Consider the following 21,593-nt stretch of genomic DNA (forward strand, 5'->3'; position numbering starts at 1 on the left):
GATAGACAGCTCTCATGTACTTTGAATGTGTGCCACATGTTTCTGCAACAGATCATTGAATGAATATAATTTTTCTTTTAATTGACAGTCTTAAAAAACAAATCAAAACAACAAAAAAAAATAAAAGTCAGTTGCTCTGGTATTAGAGGGGAAATGTGACTCCAAATTAAGACGCATACATTGTGGTATCTCCTTGTAAGTTGGGCCTACCATCCCATTGCAGTCAATAGACTCTGGACACTCGATTCAGCTGTCTAAAACCTATACACCTCAGGCCATTTGAGACGTGTTTATTGAACCTGCCTGGCCTTCAGATGCTGCTCCTACATCCTGTCTGCCAACCCAAATGAGTGTCTCAGATACTTCTGAGACCCAAAATGGCACCAGAAGTATATGTTTATGCAATGAGACTGAAGTCTCAGGTCAGCAGAGATATCTTGCAGGGCTGTCTGGTGACCACATGCATGGGAAGGACTCAGTTGCTCAAACCCTGTAGTCTGGTGCCATTTGAGATACACTCAGATATCCAAGACATCTGTATGAAAGAAGGCAGTTTTGATGGAAGATCACTGGGAGACCTGGTGTTTCTGACACAGCTGCTGAAGGCCACCTAGGATAGGTTACCACACTCTGAAGTATACTAGAAATCCAGGTTAAGGCAAAAATTTGTCCTGGGGCACCCTCTGTTGGTTGAGCTGACTTGCTTCTAGACTTTTGCACTGGGCTGTATAGACTGTACTAAGCACAAATGCACTGACTACAATAAGCATGCAGACATCTCACATGCAGACACCTCCAAGAACACATATCTAAATGTAGGTGTCCTGCTCTGTAGGGAATCCCACCCTAGGTGACCTACCTTTATCTCCAAACATTGCATCACTTTTCAGCAATCCAAGGCACTTACCACACCTGAACATCTCTAATCCACTGTAGTATTCAACTTACTTACACACAGAACAAAGAAGCCTTACTGCCATTTTTTAATCTAACTCAGGTAGAGAAACAGTTCTGTATTAAGCTGTAGGTCAGATGATTATTTGATTCACACTCAAACACACTTTATTATTTGATGTACGGTGTTTCAGTCAAAGAACAGAAACTGATTTTAACTAAACAACTTCAACTAAACAATGAAAGCCTGAAATTATTTTACAAAACTGTTCTGGTGCAGTACAGAAAAAAAAAGGCTTAAAGATTGTTTAAAGAAGGTCTGAAAAAATGACAAACACATGAGAGACTCAGCATATTTTTTAACTGATTTCTCTTGAATGGCAAAGGAACTACATTCATAGTGCATATATTCTATAAAAACTAGCTTGATCAACTCTACTGAAAGTCCTTGATTAATGGAGTTGATAGAGAAGAAATATTTTATGCTACAAATGAGCACTGACTTCTGGTTGCATGATTTTTTCACTGATTCAAGTTCCTTCCAATGTCAGAATGGCATCAAAGCATAAAATATTTGAAGAAGAAGTCAGGTTTGCACACTGCTTCAAGCTCAGACCTCTGCATACCCTCATTATTCACAAATAAGATTTTAAAGTATTCAGTAAAATGTAGTACTTTGTAGCATTCATGTGAAGTTTTCAAATGACCACAATAGAAACAGAATATGATAAATTCAGAACAGATATGAACACTGTCAATTTAGACTATTACTGCTGAAAAGAAATTAATAAACATACAGACATTTTGTCCAGGTACAAAGTGTATCAAGAGCTGAGCTCTGAAACAGTAAGGAAATTTTAACTCAGTGTGCACTAATGGGTCTCTCTTTTTAGAGCCCTTTACAGCACAAGCTAAATATCTTCAACTTACTCTTTCTCTCAATATTCAGAAATACTGGGACACAGCTACTTGAACCTTACTGCAATCACATCAATATATTAAATTATACCTATATGTAAATTACATTGCATTTAAATCTAATATAGTAATATTCACCAATATACTTTTAAGTATGCAACTTCTCTTTAATAACTTAAAATATCTGACTTGAAAAAGTGTATATTTGAGGAAATTTTCCAATAACCTAATGCATTTTCTCTTCATATTATACATTAAAGATGATCTTCTTATCAGCTAGAATTTTTCTATGGAGTAAAGAGAATGCAGGAAATCCTTCTCTGGCAGTTCTTTTCAGTCTTAAACTGTATTTGAATGTATATTTTAAACTATTTAATACAAAGCTGCTGACCAGTATTAGAGGCCTTGTTAAAAAAAGTCATGTTTCCTGTGCCCTCAAATACAAGGATTAATATAGAACATATAATGAAAATATACAACTGATGAGGGAGACTTGGTTTGTGATTTTCTTATTGCTGACTAACACATACACATGACAGGAGCAAAAGGGACTGGATAGGTTTCATGTAGACTTTTAAAGAAAATAGTCAAAGCAGTCTTGGTAACTTACGGAGTTTTTCAATATTTGGCAGCAAAGAACTCCAAGTTTGCAAGTATTCTGCTCTAAACCCATCCATTGAAAACAGGATAAGTGGTGGCAGATCAAACCTACAGGAAAATATGAGTTTGTCATTGTAAAGGAGTTTGGAGAGTTGGTGACTTGTTAAGATCTTTAACAACACCATAAATTCTACTTTTTAAAGTGGGAACCAGAATTACCATGTACTTCCCAGAATTAATATCACACTGTGAGATAAATAAATAGTTCAATTTTGAGAGCAAATACATAGTCCTCCTGAAAAAAAATCATGGACAAATAAAACACAAGTAAACACAGTAACACGGCATATATAGAATATAGCAGTAGTATTTGCAGAATAAAACACACTATATATTGAACCTAGGAAATATGTAGAATATATTTTTGTAGAACAAAATGCAATATATATAGAACCTAGGAAAACAAATTGGGTTTTGTTAATATTTTTATTACAAATACAAATAAATACCTATGCTGCCAACTAGCATCCAAATACAATCCCAGAGTACAGAACAGCCGAAGCACCTCCGTACATAGTAACAGTTTGAACTCTGTCTCTTGTCTCTCAATGCATCTTAAAAAACCTCTCAAGGCAGCTGCACAAGGACTGTAAAATTAGAGCAATCACCCAGCAAGCGGTTTGGGTCACTTGGCCTCAGTGCTGGGAAACTCAATATCTTTGCAACACCAGGTTCGTGCTGAGCCCATACCTTACCACATCACTAAGCAGTCCATGTTCTTTGTAGATTATATCTTTCGAGTTTCCCAGCTCTTATGGTGCTGGAGAAAAGTTCTTTGCCTCAAGGCCCCTGACAGACTGAACTCAAAGCTACAAAAGAAACACAGCATCTACTGATGTGCTGAGGGTGAGACTTCACATACAGAAACAAGGATAAAAGCTTCAGATCTGAGTTCCTACTGTAGGTATGAGTAAACAGGCACAAACTGCAGCTGATCTCCAGAACGGTGTCGAAATTCTTGTTATAAAAATTCTAACTAGGAGGTGCTAGCTGTGAAAATAAACCTTGAAATTATTAAATATCCTTTCTATTAACCAACCTAAAAGGACTCCTAAAGAAAAATGCATTAGCAGTTATAAAGTGCTGGTGCTATAGCATCTTTTTTCATAACATCAAGTGACAAAATCAGTAGGATTAAGGCATCTAGTTCTACAAATTTAGTCTTTTTGTTAAACACCTTTATAGATTCTTCAGTCTTCTCAGAAACATATAAAGAAACATAAAAATTGTAAACATGCCATCAAATTAAAAATGTAGTTTGAAGTAGGCTTCACTACACGTAGTATCTATAATAAACCCAAATATGTGTAATTTATAGGAATGGTTTGCTAAATAAGTCTGGAAAATATTGGGGGAGAAAATAATTAATAAAACTCATTTTCTGATAACTGACTCCAAACCACTTCTTGAGTAATACTTAGAGTGATAACTATTAAAAAAAATTTATGTATCTACATAAAAAAGTAATCACCACCCCTGTTCTTTTCTCATTCACAGTGGTCTTTCCAAAGCATGGAAGTATACTGGCACTTTGTATAAAACTAGTTTGTATAAAACAGCTTCCTGATTGGAATCTGAAATTAAACAGAGCTTTATATAGCAATGCTGTTAACAGCACTTAAAGAAGCCCTCCTCCACTAGTTTCTGAGCTTTAGCCTATGAAACTGTGTTAACTCAGCAAGTTATTTGTTAACTGAAAAAATATATTGTTATACCTATGTTAGGAGATGCATGCAGGGACCCATGAAGAGGCCACAATAGTAAAGGTATTATTATTATTATAACTAAACTAAATTGGCAGTACAATAGACAGAAAAATGGATAACATCACAAATACCATAATTGAACTAGAAAATAATCAATTTTTCTTTGAGAACAACTTTTAAAACTGTGTTTCTGCCTAGCCTCTACCTGTGATTCTGCAATATTGTTCAAATAGCAAAATATCTAATGGTGGGCTTCGGAATGACCATGTTCTATCATTTGTAGATATACGGCTACTTTCATAGCTTCTTTTTTATCACACCTTTCTTCCCACAGATGATTCAAGTAAAAAACCCCTGTTACTTAGATAAAGAACTGCAGTCACAGATTCTAACAGTTATTACAGCTTGCATAGGGCGATTTCCCTGAATTGTCAGATAATATAAAGTAGACTATGAACAATTTGTAATACATGAACCTTGAGATAACTCTAACAATTTTTCCAGGTCTTTGCATACTGACTTTCAATCTGAACTCCTGTACTCTGCTCTAATCTGTAAATGATAAATGAATGTGCAACAAAATGACAAAGGTTTCAGAAAGCAAAAACATCGCTATCCACAAACTGCTTCTGTAGAATATTCCTTAGGGCAGGAACTTTATTCTCAGTAAATATGAAAACATCATGAAGACCTACTTCAGGCCACTGGAGTATTTCTGACCATCACCATTTTATTTGCTAAGAAGACAAAATTATTTTATCCTACCCAGCTGGACACTGAGGAGTTTCAAGTGATACACATGGTTCTTCTACCCAAGGTATTTCACCTAAAAGGACAAAAGGAAATACTGAGTCAGTATTTAAAAACCCCACACAAATAACAAAGCAGCTTCCTGGTTGATCTTTCTAGAGCTCTTTCTGGTACTTTTTCTGCTTCAATACAGAATTATAGAAACGTATGGTTAAAGAGACGTTCAGAAATCATTTAGTGCAAGCTATTAGGCCCTCAAACCCTGGAAGGTATAATGGTTAAACATGTAAGTTATAAATAAAGCACATGTACTACACAGACAAGGAAACAAACAAAATGGATACGAAATCCCTGTAAAATCTTAGCCCAAGTTGTATCTGGTTTTAAATGGAAAACATTTAAACTGTACCCTGTCCACACTGGATTACTGTCTTTTTCTTTTGCAGATACCATTTACACATTTAGACATGATTGCCAGGGCTCCCTTTAGTTTTTTGTTGTTTTTGTTGTTGGTGGTGGTGGTGGTGGTTTTTTAAGTGAAAAGAGCCAAAACTGCTTCAATCTTTCCTTGTTGACCATGGCTTCCAAATTTCAATAGATTCTTTCTGTTCTCCTTTTGAATATTCTCCACCTGTTTCATAGCTATACTCATTTATGATGAAATTTGCCCATCTCTTTGGAAGAAATAAGGGAGGTCAATGAGAGAAGAAAGAAGGAAAGCATCCAAGGGAAAAAATACAAAGAAAAGAGAAGACAGTAGCTCTTGAAGTTCACAGCTCACCACAGAAAGCTTCTATCCCAGCAACAAGCCAAAGGCAAGGATATACAGTGACCTCAACTAGGTCAGCTCAATCAATTTAGCACCTAGTCAAACTCCGAATCACTTTTAGCTTTAATTACATTTAGGTGACAAATACAATTTTGCAGGAGTTGCCTTAAATCTCTGCCACCTCACAACATAAAGGAACTCCGATAACACATACCATGTTTTATGCCCTTGGTATACTCCTCAAGTCTAATTCCTGTAATCCAGTTTTCATTAAATCATAGAATAATTTGGGTTGGAAGGCACCTTCAAAGGTCATCTAGTCCAACCACCTGCAATGAGCAGGGACATCTTCAACTAGATCAGGTTGCTCAGAGACCTGTCCAGCCTGGCCTTGAATGTCTCTGGGGATGGAGCATCTGCCACCTCACTGGGCAACCTGTGCCAGTGTTTCACCACACTCAGTTTTACCAATGCTATTCTTTATGTGTTTAGCCAGAATCTGTATGAAACAATCAGCCATGAACAAAGATATTCAGAAATAAGTAAAACATAAGAAATTCAATCTGAAAATTAATTTCTAATAAAAAGGATGGGAAAATTTAAATCAGGGGGTGATTACTACAATATGTACTTTGGGTTGCATGAAATTTGGAGCAGGTAACGTGTCTCCATCTATTTTTGAAAAAAAAAAACAAAACCACAAAAACCCCACATTGAATGTACCACTGCAATATTCAAAACCTTTTGTCTTTCTTATAAATGACACACATTCATACTGATCTCCAGTCAAAAATACCAAAAGCTTCACTTCAGAAATCTTAATTTTTTCCAAACCATCACTGTAAGACTTCATCTTGATAAACAAGTGCATCTACTTCCATATTTGCCACATTTGCCCATCTATTTATTTCACATTACAACATATATATAAATCTTTTTGACTTTTGATTTACCTTTGCAAACACTGTTGTAGTTTACACAGCAGTCTTTCTCCTGCAAGCAGTCATCAGAACAAGAGCAGTAACTTCCAGGTATCCGTGTTTCACCACAACGGAAATTAGTGCACCTCCAAGATCGGGCTGAAAATTGGAAGAAAAACATTATGATTCACATCACAGAAGCTTATGTAAATTTCTTTGTGTGGAAATCCCCCAAATGGGTTAAAAAAAAAAAAAAAGGTTTTGTTAAACTATAATTTAAATGTCCTGCTTCACTGGCTTTAGAACTTTTATCTGAAAGGAAAACTCAAGATTTTATTTAACATGTAAAGCCTATTTCTGCAGCCACTGAATGATAATGGAGTCATAGAATGATTTATTTTAAAAAGGTGTCCCCAACGTCACCCAGTTCAATGCTTTCCACACTTCCTGAAGATCTGGAAAAACAAAACAAAACAAAACAAAACAAAAAAACAACCAAACAAAAAACCACCCACAAACAAACAAACAAAACCTCTTTCTCTTACAGAAGAGAAAGAGAAGGAAACGGATCCTTTTCTTGCTCTTGTACATGATTCCCAGCAGACAGGAAAGAAAAAGTGATAAGGATGGAGAAAAATCCGAGCAGCTGCCAGGAGAGCAGAGAGAGGAACCAGTGAGGAGTGTGGCCTCGGCATGGGGCCAGACGGGTCCCCCCCTCCAGCTCCAGACCCCACTGAGTGCTGCGTGGGGCTGAGAGTGCCCTGGCTGGGGCCACCCCCTCATTTTCAAAAGCAGAAGAGGTGCTGGCACAGCGCCATGTTTCAAGGCCCTGGTCACAGATAACCTACAACTTTTGCTCACGCTCATCCACAGCTTTATCTGGGCCAGGAAATACGCAAGGCAAAGGCTTTGGTTATGCATGGGTGCCTCAGCAACTCGACACCACCACATCCTTCCCTCGCTGAGGGGACATAACTTCCATATATATGCGTAAATACAATAATTTATCCTTTTCCTATTACTATCATGTGAAAAATAAACCCAAGCCCAAATGGAAAACCAGTGAGCATTGCCTGTATGGGAACATACTTGGCTCCAGGCAGGTGTCCTCGTAGTCCCAGCAGCAGTCCTGCCGCTCAGCGCAGCCGCTGTCGCACCGGCAGCCGGGCACCTCTTTTCTGAACTGCTCGTTGCATTTGTGCCTGCAGCTGACTGAAAGGAGAAGGGAGCCAGTCTGAGTGCTTGAAGAGAGGTCAGTTAAATGGATCATGGACACAGGCTGCAGGGAGAAATGTGCAGAATAATTTCCAAAATCTGCTTCCTGGGTCATTTTCCAATGCGCTCACTAGCACAAGGGTCAGCAAGGTGAAACAAAAACCACAGGAACTCCTCTGGACGTTGAAGGTCCTGGTGGTTGACTGGGCTGTGCTCGCTCAGAGCCTGTGTCAGGGCTGTTTCTGCAGCAGGTCTCGTGTTGGAAATGGAGACACTCAGTTCTTCACCACAGTTCTGACACCTTAGTGCAAGGAGAAGGGAGAGCCTTGGCTCTCCCAAGGATACCTGAGGACACCATGGGACAACCCCAAATCTCCAAACATCACCCATAGCTCCACACTAGCCAGGACGAGCCTTGTGTCTGTATTCTCTGTACTGCAGAAATACTGCTTGAACCACTCTGAGCACCTACATTTCCAGCTTTCTTGTCCACTCGCACTGTTATGACTAGGACAGGTATAACTACTCAGATTTGCTGGTGCATTTTGTTATAGTTGCCAAAAAGTTCATGCTTTTGCAGGGTGCACTGCCTACAAAATTCAGGCTTTAATATACACTGTACAGAAATCATGTAGAGTTAAACTTATTTTTTCAAGCTAGCCAGTTTGTTTCACATGTAGAAAGTTCTCATCTTGCACCTTGAGCTTTAAGTACTTACATCAACAACTATTGTTCAATGCAAGAAAGCTTTGCAAGTAATTAGAATAGCAAGCAATATATTCAATGACCATAAATGGATCTGTCAAAAGTACAGATGGAAAGAAGTAATTGAGGGTTAAGTGTTTTATGACTGGAGTCTGTTCTGTCAAGAAAGACCTATGATTTTTCACAATTGTACATAAACATTTGAACAGTTTTTCTGTGCTTTTTCAACTGGTTTAGAGTATTTAATTTAATTTTTCCTCTATCCATTTGCTTTTGAACAACTCAAAGTTGTTCAGGTGATCTACCTGATTTAAAATGATACAGAATATAGCATGGTGAGCCTAAGTCAAAAAAATTATAAACCTTTTCCTCTGTCTGTAATGGAATTGTTCATACCCCTCATAATATGCAGTCCATGTTTCTATTTTCTTTACAATATTTACGTAACTGTGTAAGGTCAGGAATTTAGTATTTCATTAATATTTATTTTGAATAGTCACTACAATTACAGGAGCTGTAGGGAAATTTACCTTGAGTGTATAAACAGATTCAATCGCACTATCACCAGATGGAAAGTCTGTGCTGATTTTTAAACATACAGAATGACAGCTCCTCCTGACTCCTTCCCAGGCCCCTTCTCCAGACACCACAAGCCCATATCACCCATCTTGACCACAACTCCTTTCGCTCCTGAACAGCAACACCCTTGCTCATTGCCCTCATAGCAAATGCAACTGCACAAAGTTGCGTTCTGCTCCAGGCTGAGGCTTCCCCTCCCACTCCACAGTGTAATACCATGTGTTGTGAACTCATCTGTCCCAAGCAGGTCTGGTTATTAAAGTAGTAAATAAAGTTAGGCATCCCTTCATTAGAGTTGCTCTGTAACACCTGCAGTCAGAGGCACCAAAATGCTAAAATGCTCATTGGGTGCCATATTTCACTTATCACAACTACAACCAAGTTGCTCAGGTGAATGTCAGTGAAAACTAAAGTTGTAGGTATCTAGATATTTTACACAGAAAGTTGTAATACATCATGGACATCATCAAAAAGCAGTTACAGTTACATCTTATCCTATTTGCTAGGCTCAGAGTATTGAAAGATCTCAGAAGGAGCTAAGACTTGATAAGTAGGTAAACAAGTTCAATATGTGTTGACTAGGAACAAGAAATAGACTGTACTTCCTTGAACTCATCCAGTATGAGATTACTGTTGTCTTGATTCTACAGGAAGGGTTTTATTTAATTTACCATGTGGTATGTTTGTTCTCATCTGGCTTGACTCCATGATAACAAAATGCTGCTTTGTTTCTCTAACTAAAAAACAACATCCCACCAAATCAAAGCATTATCTCCTTTCTACCATAGCTTCACGGAAACTGAAGTTTTCAGAGACAATCATAATCAGTTTTAACATTAGGCACCTGAATTATGCCAAATGTACACAAAGCGTAAGTCCTGAAGATGGTCCAATATCTCTTCTACAAAACATAGTGCTTAGATAATTGAAGGGTATTATATGTAAAAGATAAGTCCTATCTCAAATTTCTTAAGTATTATTAAAAAAAAAAAACAAAACAAAACTCCAAACTTCTTGTGAACTAGGTTTAACACTTCTGGAAAGAGAAGCAAGGGTTTTCAAGTATAGATTGTCAGTGTACGGTTTTAATACAATCCAACTTGAAAACTTTATTTTCACAGGTGTTAAGTTTTCACAGAGCATTTACATTATGCTATAAAAGAGCCCCTGCTGAAGGCCTCTACCAGATTTTGCTTCAGTGGTAATTATGCTGGAAGTATCATAAACATACCTTGCTCCTGGTTTCCACGCTTCAGTCCTAGTCCTAAACCTAGTCCCAGGGATACAATCACCAAAGCACACAGCAGAACCTGTCACATAGACACAGGAAAATTAAAGTTCACAATTGTGATAAACTGTTATGTTTCTTGGAAATGAACAGTGTGATTATTATTTCTGCTTCTTGTGAACTAATCATTTATCTGGACTTGTTTATAAAAAAATTGGACACATGCTGAACCTGAAGATAGGAGAGGCACAAGAATGATAATCTTGTGAACTGCTTACAAACCAACACCTTAATACCACACTTTTAACCTATGGCCCGTCCCATGTTGTAATCAGGAAAGTCTTTGCTGGGGAAAAGACAGTAGGAATTATTATAATCAACATATCTACCTATTTTGCAAATTCTTAATCTGTGTAAAGAAAAGGAAATTATTTTTATTTAGCTTCTGTAATGGAAAAAAAAAAAACAACAAAACAGCTTCTTTCTGAAATGCTCACAGATATTTCTTAAGAGCCTCAGCTGGATGGAGGCTGCAAGTGCCACATTTTCATCCACATGCCAGTTTCTCATAACAAGTCTCCCCAGTAATGAGGTTAGAGAAATTGAAAAGAGACAACCAGCCCAAGGAAACCTCATAACAGAAAGCAGCATAATGTTTGGGAGATGGGGAAGCGCTGAGGGGGCCTCTATCAGTTTAACAGACACTTGAGGTGAATGCCAGTGTACACTGACTGAAAGGCAGAGTGAAAAGTGAACAGCCCTCTCAGAGTATTTCATCGTGTATGTGCTTTTCTCTTCACTAAGGCAATGATGGGAAATAAAGTGCATATCACAGAAAATCACCATAAACCAGCCCAGTTTACTTCCCATCTTTGCCTCAGAGCCTTCTCTTGTCTCCTACCATCTCCAGAACCCACCAGACACTAGCATATACTAAGATTCAAAATAAAGTAGAAAGAAGAGACACTTATGCTCATACTAAGTATTACTGTAATGGAGCCTCTTAACTGAGACTACAGCAATAATAAGCTGAGAAAAACTGTACATGTGAGTAGGATATAACCAAGTGCACATAAGCCATCTTGTTACTCTTCACTCATCCCTGCTCACAAAAACACCCTACCCTCTTTGTTATTTCCGTGCGCTGCCCAGTTCTCAGGCATGGGTGCACAATTTGGCCATGCAGCAGCTCCACACCGGGACACAGTCTAAGCACACATTATTTCTTCCTATCATACACCAGGAAGATCCAGGTGCACAAGCCAGGAAGTCAGGAGCATGGCACACTCCAACCAGCCCTCTAACAGGGACAACCAGAAGACCAAACTGTGGGTCTGGCATGGCACATATCTCTTCCTCTGGACACAGACAGTCAGAGGGGCTCCCTCCAGACCACACACTTTCTCCTACTGTTATCCTCCGTGCAACTGCACTCAAAAGTGTGCTCTTTATCCCTGGCTGCCCACCCTCTCCAGCCTCACGTCAATTATTTTTTTCTTAAGCAACACCAAAAACCAGCAACACCAAAGCTACTTCCTTCACACTTTCTCCCACTTTTATTTTCTTTCTGCTGCTCACTCCCTGGGTTTTGTGCAGCAGAAATACCCCAAAAGCGGGAATGGAAATGGAATTCGTGAACGAGCTGGCTAAGAGAGACAGACAGATGGGATAGGCGTGTTTAGAAATATTGCCCAAAGTGGCAGAAATGGTAAAGATCCTCGAAAATACATCCCAGGTGTGAAGGCAGAAATTTAATCCTACATCCAGTCAGCAAGGACTGAGAGTCAGAGGTGCATTTGGGCTAGAACAGCGGCCGCTCCTGCTGGGCAGGGAGCATAATGCTGCCAGGGTAACATCACAGGTTTCCCTGAGTACAGATCAACCCGATCACCAGGGCATGCACTCTTCACCTTAAAGTTCACTATGGTTTTACCCTCCATTTTCGTTAAAACTCATATTTGTAATTGAAATAAATAGATGATACTAAATTCAAAGTACACCTCTTACAGCAGCAAACATTCCCACTGCTGCAAGCAATGAGAGCTGAAGTAAAACGCAAAACCCATAGCAGGCGTACAGATGAGATGCTGCATTAATTATAGAATTTACACAAAGACCCTTAATTTTGTGGCATTCATCCTTAGGGTGAAATAACATTGGTAGCATCTATTCAAACCCTCAGACTTTCCACAGCTAATTTCTATGCCTAAATTCAGGACTATGGCTACTTATTAATAAAAAAGTTGTTCCTGATGCATATGCTCTGTTCTCTGGAGGACTTACTGGACTGTGTGACTACTATTCGTGAGTACGCAATTCTCTGCCTAAGCTTTCAGAAAACGTTGCCAAGGAAGTACTTCATGCATATAGTTTATCAAAGACATATAGAAATGGTGTAGAATATTAACAGTTTACACCTTCAAAACTTAGATTTTGGTTTTGTTTGTTTGTTTGTTTGTTTGTTTCATATGGGTGAGCATTTGAAGACAAGCACATTTGGAATAATTATAATAGTTGTTTCAGAATACTTAAATTTCTCACTTTACTCTTCCAAACATGTCTGGAAAGTATAATTTTCCTTCCTTCATAGTTAAGTATTTTCCCCACATTGTTTCTGATTCATTTATTTTTACTGAAGCCTTAAGTAAAAAAGGCCTGTTCTCTTTTTTTTTTTTCCCTCAGTTTCCAATATTTCCCTTATATTTTATGCAACCTTTGCACAACGCAGCATTAAATAGTAAGTTGTATTATGTGCATTGTTCTGATGACATAGAGCTGAAGAGTATCATAATTTGACTATTTTTTTCATAGGGCCGTTTTCAAAATTAAGTTTTGAGTCTTTCAAAAATCAGTACCTGTCATTTTCTCCAAATTCCTATTTACAGATGCAAGAGCTTGTGCAAGCATTTACACGTACATATATATACACTCATATAAAGTTGCTTTTGTGGTCACAAACATAAGCTTAAAACTCTGAATTGTCTACAACAAAAGATTTTTAAAACTTAACAAAACCCTTACGCAGTAGTATTTAAAAGGCAGCTGCATGACTCTTAAAGCCCTGGGCAAAAGGCAAAGAATTGACACAACATTTGATACGTGGTACTGACAATATTGTAGGAAACGGTTCGTTAGTCTTTTCCCATGCCTTGCTTCCGGAGTATTTTTCACCAACACCTTGCCTACCTATTCTGTTTTGTTAATGACAAGCGCAAAGATAAAAAAGTAAGCAAAAAGTAACTGCGGCTGCTTTGGCTACAAACACATCCGTTTCTAACAAACGTATAAAATAAAGCGTGGAAGCTTTGTCTTAGCTGTGCAAAAGAACTATGAGGTATCATTGTAAAGCAAAAAGTGCAGTCAACTGTCGGAAAAAAAGCAAGTTTGCATGATAAGTACCACGCGAACTTTAGAAATCTGCCAGTGAAGTTAGTGCATTCACGCTGTAAAACTTTAAGCACTAGTTACCAAGCTACCCCGAAGGATTATATTAATACAACGAAGCTTCTAAAACTTTTGCAGATTTGAGAACTGTTAAACCAGCAGCCCTGAAGAACAGCACCTACTTACAGCACAGATAGCTTTGTATTTCAGGAGTGTTTTTTTCTTCACAAAATCTGTTGGTTTTAAAGACGCCTCATCCAAATATCCTTTTTCATGGTTGATGATATCGTCCTGAAGCTCCATTTTGCCAAGATCTGCCTCTTGGCTGTGCATACGCTACGTTCCTCAGCCGGGTTAGCTGCAACTAAGACGCTACTCCTGCCTCCACGTGTATACGTACTTTGTTCATAAGGGTTTTATGAGATCTCAGCTTTTGCATCAGTAATAGGTTTGCAGGATGCCAAAGTAAGCAGGAAAACGACACGAAAAGGTCAAAGGCTGATAAACATTGTCTGTGTACAGAGAACCTGTCTCTCACATTTCAAGATAAGGATGGCATTAGATAAACTCTTAACTGGAGATTAGGAGTAATATGTTGCTAAGCAATAAAATGCAAAAATGACACAAATTCAAGTACTCAGCTATTTGGTTAAAAGCTTGTCATCCAGTGTATTTGTTATCTTCAAAGAAAGTGTTAAATATGTTAAATACAATGAATATTAAAGTAGACAGTTTCTTAACACCTGCTTTGTGTCATGCCTATATTTACAGGTCCCCTCCCTTTTTAAGCACCAAAGGATTCCTCACATTTCGTTTCAATGCACCTTTCTCACATACTTCTTTCAGCTTGTTACATTTTTTTCAGTAGTGATAGATGTACTCATTAAAAACAAAAGGTATACAGCCAAATAAAATTCAATAAAAAAATGAAAAAGTTTCGTTCAAGTGCAATTTGAAATCTATTTGGTTTTCAATTTGGTGGTTAATGTTAAGGGTTGTTTGTTAGGAAAATGTACTTTCAGAGCCTACTAAGGCTATTCAAAGTGTAACCATTCAAACGTTGATCCGATTCTAAAGTTGAGCACCCCATCAGCTGTAATTTATAATACATACATTCATAATATTAATAATTATTTTAAAAAATCCAAAGCTGGTATGAATAAAATTAACTACACTGCAGCCCAAAACAGTACAATCTCTACACCTTATTCTATACCATTTGTGTCATGCTCATGTCCCACATTATCCAATACATCCCCATTTATCAACCACTCACCCCAAACATCTTTTGATATACAGGAAGACATCATTCCTTTAATCTATGGGCCACCCCTTAACATGTCCGATGGGTTCACTTCTTCCATAATCTGGGTTCCATCTGTTACAGTGGTTGCTCAGGACAGGAGAGACAGTGTGTTGTGTGGAGTTATTCGCTACCAAAACCTATTCAGGTTGGGTCCCACTTGCAGGGCTTCTTGCAAGGCTTGTTCTCTGTTCAGATGGTTCCTATAACTATGCTATAGCACTTCCTGTAACATGCAACTCAAACAACAGGCTACAACAATTTAAAATTATATCCATTACAATCTCCAAGTCTTGTCCCTTTGAACCAGGCTATATAGTTTAATATTGCAATGAACTCTTTCCATTGCCCATGCTCCAGCACAAACTTACGCATTGGCTCCCATCCTTCAGGGGAGCACTGGCTCCAGTGTGGACCTGTCCACAGACACAGACACTTTGGGGTGTATCTGCTCCAGCATGGACTTGCAGGTCACAGTCCCTTCAGCTGAACAGCATGCCCACTTCAGCAGTACAGGAACAGAAGCAACACCCTAGCCATACGCCAGCCCAGGCACGTGGCCAGTGCTGTTATCAAAAAGTTACCAGGCACAGCAAAGCAAGATGATAAGCATGACAGCAAACAGCAAAAATCACTACACTCTAACATGCAACAAAGCAAGCAAGTCCCATGGCAAGTGTAGGAGCCTGCCTGTTAATAGCTAAACAGCTGTTGCAGCTATAAATCTGGCCTGGCACATTCCAATCAAATCTGTCGTTATCTCGAACACCTCTGGCACTGTAGTGGGTGCCAAAAATCACTGGTGTGGGTTAACCCTGGTAGGCAGCTCAGCTCCACACAGCCCTATTGACCCAAGGGAGAGAAAACTCATAGGTTGAGATAAAGGCAGTTTTATAGGTAAAGCAAAAGCCATGTGCACAAGCAAAGCAAAACCACACAAATTCATTCAGTACTTCCCATGGGCAGGCAGTTTTTCAGTCACTTCCAGGAAAGCTGGGCTCCATCACGTGTAACTGGTACTTGGGAGACAAACACCATCACTCTGAACGTCACGCCCTTCCTCCTATTTTCCTCCAAGGTTTTATTGCTGAGCACAATGCCATATGATGTGGGGTATCCCTTGGGGTAGTTGGGATTAGCTGTCCCAGATGTGCCCCATTCCAACCCCTTGTGCACCCCCAGCCTGCTCACACAGAAGGCCATGAGGCTGTGCAAGCACTGCTCAGCGATAGCTAAACCAGGGGGGTGTTATGAACAGTTTTCAGTACAAATCAAAACCACAGCCCCATACTAGCTACTGTGAAGAAAATTAATTCTATCCCAGGCAAAACCAATACATAAATTTACAGAAGTAGGAAATTTGACCTTTGGGAGTGCAGGCACTTAGTGTAGGCACCCAACGTGAATTTTTGCTCCTATTGATATAAAAGAAAATAATATAGCAAATGGAACCATATGTGATCTTATTTATTTGATTTTGTTACTTTTTCCTAATCATTGCTCTAATCTCACAAACATTACTGCCCATATGATTAATTTCTATGAAATATCTGACTGAAAAAAAAAATATATATAGAACTTCATGAACACTGACCAAAACCCAAGATTTTTAAATGCCCTTTTTGAGGGCATTTACAAATACCTTTTTTTATCCCTACCAAAAGACAATTCCCACATAAAAAAGCAATCCATATGATCAATACCTAAGAGTAAAGAAAACAACAGGGAAGAAGGAAATAACTATCAATTATCCTTTCTGTTCTTACTGCATGGTAAATTCAAGTGATTGCTCTGTGTATAGTCTGACACTATACTAATGCAGGGCTAGGGTACAGACAAACCCATTCCCCTGTAGTCAAATTGCAGTCCTCAGTCCATCTGGCACTTCCAGAAGTGGGAAGATGGTTTTTAAGAACACAGGCAGGGCATTTCTGCCATATACATGTTAGAAAGCACTTGGGGAAATAGGAAGAGACATTTCTGAATAGTCAATTCCTGTCGTTTTAAGCTAGTAGTAAAAAGCTGCTGAAAGTTTTCTAAGGCCATCAAGAACTAGACAGGCCTTAACATACTATCAGTCAAAAGACACCTTTGTACTCATTTGCCATACATCTTCTAAGATGAATGGCACTCAGGAAAAAACCTCAAAGCTTAACCATTTTTTCTCATAAATGTTTATCATCCTTAAACAAATGGTCATTTCAGTGAAGGTTTTTCGCCAGAGTAACATGACATTTACAGTCATTTTGCAAAGTGCATTTCCTTTTTTGTCTCTGGATGAAGAGGGTCATTTCTTCCTCATGCAAATGCTGTTTTTCTTCCTTGTTACGTGATGCTTATGGTTTTGTGCAGGGCTTTGTGACTCAGCAGACACACCTGGGTGCAATCCCAGCGTGCAAGATCTGTACTGTTCCTCCACTTGGACATTTGATTCCCTCAGGCAAAGCAGGATGACCATCACTTAGGTCTGACCTGCTGTGCCACCCCTGACCCTCAGCTCCAACCCAATGACCAGAATCTCTGCCAAAGGTAGGTCATTGGTAGTTCAGTTTTGTTAAAATGAGATCTGGTTAGATGAGGGGTTAGCTTAGGACATAAATCACCATTGGGACCTCTTGGGTGGTTCAAGGCTATCACACAGTCCAGCTTCAGAATTCAAAACTGGGTATATTGTTTGGACCAAGTTGTGGACTAGGACTCTAGTTAAGGTTAGACCAAGTCTGTCTAATAAAGGTAACCAGTTAAATTGAGGGTGGCATGGCAAGTACAGTTTAGACTGAATGTTGGTTAATGACCTACAGTCAAGATAAAGTCATATTAGGCCAAAGTTGTGGACAGATTGTGGCTTGGTACATTTAAGGTTGGATCAAGATCTGGAACCCAAGACACAGTTAGGAATTGGCAGTCAGCCTGCAAGTGTGACCGAGAACTAAATCAGATAAAAGAATAGTAGACTGGTCCTCAAGGATAAGACATCATCATGAGAAAAACAAACACTTCGAGTCACTATGGGAATAGATTAGGAGCTTGGTATAGAATTAAGAGTAGATACCTGCCCTGGGTGGGCAAGTACTGACACTAGGTGTTGGCGGGATGTCCAAGGGCATGCCAGGTCGTACTGCAACACACTATAAATGAGCACACAGTGAGTAGTATTATGAACATTTCTTAAAGAAGAAACAGCATTAAGACTGAGTTCAACACAATTATAATAGCAACTCAAGCAAGCTCAAATGGACCTTTCTCTATATTATATCTTCTCCCTTCCCAGTGATTGGGTAAGCATGATTTGTTTCCCAAGCAGGTATTTCCCATTACTGACCAGAATGCACTGATTTCAGTCACGTGTACTACCTGCCCATTGGCAACAGCAAGTATCTTGACTGGCTGTGCAAGTTCTGATGCCCCACATAACATAATTTTCTGGAGTAGTTTTAAAATTTATTTATAGTGTTTCTCGTTGCTTAAATTACCTATTCTTCTCGGCTTGTTTACACAAAAGCTGTTTACATTTACAACAAATAATCCTTTATCCTTTAGCTTTTCCCTATGGGTACAACCTGTTATTTTCCACTCAGGCCTGGAAATGCTAATCTCTCACTTCTCCGAGGCCTTCATCTACTCGCTAGAATTTGGGATGCTCAGCTTTATTTTTCTGCTGTAGACATAACTTTGTATCCGGTCACCAGCACCAGCCAAATTGAGTTTCATGGCCAGCAACAGAAAGCTCAGAAAACACAGTGTCAAAGAGCCACAAAATTTTAAAACTGCCTTGATTCGGCATTTTCACTTTATTTTTAATCTAAAACCCACTGCACATGTAGAATGTATCCTGAGATGTTTTCACATACATTCATTTTCCATTTAGTCTGACATTATGACTTTTAATGGGAATGAATAATTCTAACTTTACAGTAATTACAGCAAATTATAGTCCTATAACAGTGTAAGGAATCGTTACTGTAAGAACCAGGATGTGTGTAGGAAACTATTACCTTGCCAATAGGTCCAGGCAGGCTCTCTAAGCAAAGCATATTTTATTAACAATTTTGCAAGACCAGGTGTTCTACCTAAAGGTAAGCACACACAATAGGGCAAAAAGCTCCTGCTTATTAACCCCCCCCCCCCCCAAATCCCGGCAGCAATTTCCCTCCCCTATTCCCCATTGGTTGGTACTGCAGGGTTTACAGACCACCCGCCTGCCTCAGTTTACCTGTCTCATTCAACTAATTCTAACAACCCCCACCCCTTATTGATTTATTAAAAATATGGATTCCTGGCTTAACTTTTAAAATACAGTAATCAGTTTGCACTCCGGGATTAGTTCAAAGATACTTTGTTTTACATTAATGCTTCATAGTCTGATGTCTCTCAGTCCTTCCCCCGGGCTGGGGTCAGGTGCCAAATCAGTTGCCAAAGCACCATTCCTGCTTCAATGGCTCCTTAGACATGTATTTTGTCAAGTTATTCTACAACCAAATTATTCAAAAAACGAAGAAGCCTAAGCAAATATTTTCGTAAAACAAAAAAAAAAAAACAACCAACCCAAAGAACAAAAACCACCCCCCCCCAAAAAAAAAAAACAAAAAACAAACCGAAACAAAAACATTCAAAAAATTTAAATGTCTGCTGGTTATCCCCCTGGTTCCCGCTTCCTTCCCCGGCAGGAAGCGCTGCGGGCGGGCGGTGGCGGGGAGCGGGGCAGTGCCCACCGCCGGACCCCGCACCGGGCCGGGAACTGAGAGCGGCGCCACCCGGAACGCTGCGGCGGCCGGAACGGCCGGGCCGAGCAGCCGCTTCCGGGGGGGCGGGATCAGGGACGGTACTTCCGGCGAGGAAGCGGGCGCTGCGGCGCCGGCTGCGCCTGAGAAAGGGCCAGGCGGGGGCCGAGCGGGGCCCGGCCCGGCGCCATGGCTATCCCCATGGTGCCTATGGAGACGCAGCTACAGAGCATCTTCGAGGAGGTGGTGGTGAGTCCGGCCCCGAAGTGCGGGGGGAGTGCTGTGGGCAGGTCGGGCCGGACCGGAGGCTTGTCCAGGGCCCCGCGGGCCGCCGTACTCTCCCCGCGGGGCCGGGAGCGGGATCATGGAGAAGATGAAAACAGGGAGGAAAGAGGTTTTTTATTTTTTTGGCCTACTTCGTGCGTGGAAACTCCGGGGGTGTGAAACGCCGCCGTTCTCCTCGGCGGTAGTTGGGTGCTGTTGCCAGCCGCGCCCGGAGACCAGCGGAGGGGAAACGGCTTCTCCCGTCTGAAATCCTCCCTCTGCTGAATGTTTATAAGGAGGCTGAGGCAGAGCAGGGCTGGGCGTGACACGGGGGAAGCAGCTTGCTTAGCCAAAACCAAATTATAGTGCGCTGAGTTTACTGTGGAATAAGCAGCTTGAGAAGGCATTTCAAAAGAGGCTGTAAGAAAATCGTAGAATTGCTTTGGTTGGGAAAGACCCTCAAGATCATCGAGTCCAACCATAACCTAGCTAGCACTAAACCATGTCCCTAAGAACCTCGTCTAAATGCCTTTTAAACACCTCCAGGGGTGGTGAATCCACCACTTCTTTGGGCAGCCTGTTTTAATGTCTGACAACCCATTTCATGAAGAATGTTTTCCTAATATCCAATCTAAACCTCCTCTAGTACAACTTAAGGCCATTTCCTCTTGTCCTGTCACTTGTTACTTGGGAGAAGAGACCAACACCCTCTATGCTACAACCTCCTTTCAGGTAGTTGTAGACAGCAATAAGGTCTCCCCTCAGCCTCCTTTTCTCCAGGCTAAACAACCCCAGATCCCTCAGTCGCTCCTCATCAGACTTGTGCTCCTGGCCCCTCACCAGCTTTGTCACCCTTCTCTGCACTCTAGTACGTCAATGTTTTTCCTATGATGAGGGGCCCAAAACCGAACACAGTAAATGAATGTGTCGAGGAGGCATTTTTCTTCAGCCAACAAAATGACATGAGTGAATTGTGGAAATACACCCGCACAATGGTACTTGCAAAATAAGGCATAGTTTGGTATGTCGTTGGAATAGAATATTTCAGTTGTACATAGCCTACAATGGTCATCTAGTCAGACTGCCTGACCAATTCAGGGCTGACCAAAAGTTAAAGCATATTATTAGTGATATTGTCCAAATGCCTCCTAAACAGTGACAGACTTGGGGATCAGCCACCTCTCTAGGAAGCCTGTTCCAGGGTTTGACTACCCTCTCAGTAAATAAATGCTTCCTAATGTCCAGTCTGAACCACCTCTGGCACAGCTTTGAACCATTCCCACGTGTTCTATCATTGGATCCCTGAGAGAAGAGATCAGCACCTTCATGTCCTTTCCTCAGGAAGGGGTAGTGAGTAATGAGGTTGCTCCTCAGCCTCCTTCTTTCCAAACTAGACAAACCCAGAGTCCTCAGCCACTCCTCATAGGACATCCCTTCCAGCCCCATCACCAGCTTTGCCCTCCTCTGGACACATCCAAGGACCTTCACATCCTTCTTAAATTGTGGGGCCCAGGACTGCACACAGTACTCCAGGTGAGGCTGCACCAAAACTAAATACAGTGGGATACTCACCTCTT

At 40.2% G+C, this 21,593-nt stretch overlaps 2 protein-coding genes across 3 annotated transcripts in view; one reads left to right on the top strand and one right to left on the bottom strand.

Annotated features, from left to right (window-relative positions):
• ENPP3 (ectonucleotide pyrophosphatase/phosphodiesterase 3) overlaps window positions 1-14,031 on the bottom strand; it is a gene marked incomplete at both ends in the record, with an annotated part of 38,028 nt that extends 23,997 nt beyond the window's left edge. The window contains 7 exons of the mRNA XM_082048950.1: window positions 1-42; window positions 2,423-2,520; window positions 4,944-5,004; window positions 6,651-6,776; window positions 7,707-7,829; window positions 10,348-10,426; window positions 13,915-14,031. The exon at window positions 1-42 is cut by the window's left edge and continues 6 nt beyond it. Of these exons, the coding sequence (XP_081905076.1) occupies window positions 1-42; window positions 2,423-2,520; window positions 4,944-5,004; window positions 6,651-6,776; window positions 7,707-7,829; window positions 10,348-10,426; window positions 13,915-14,031 (646 nt within the window). The remainder of the gene's footprint in view (window positions 43-2,422; window positions 2,521-4,943; window positions 5,005-6,650; window positions 6,777-7,706; window positions 7,830-10,347; window positions 10,427-13,914) is intronic.
• Window positions 14,032-19,808: 5,777 nt separating this feature from the next.
• The window catches only part of MED23 (mediator complex subunit 23), a 40,162-nt gene continuing 38,377 nt past the window's right edge, over window positions 19,809-21,593 (top strand). For both annotated transcript variants that reach the window (XM_082047341.1, XM_082047342.1), the window contains exon 1: window positions 19,809-20,001. In XM_082047341.1, the coding sequence (XP_081903467.1) occupies window positions 19,942-20,001 (60 nt within the window). In that variant the 5' untranslated portion in view covers window positions 19,809-19,941. The remainder of the gene's footprint in view (window positions 20,002-21,593) is intronic.

The sequence above is a fragment of the Streptopelia decaocto genome, assembly GCF_964273445.1.
Source record: "Streptopelia decaocto genome assembly, chromosome: 3".
Taxonomy (NCBI): domain Eukaryota; kingdom Metazoa; phylum Chordata; class Aves; order Columbiformes; family Columbidae; genus Streptopelia; species Streptopelia decaocto.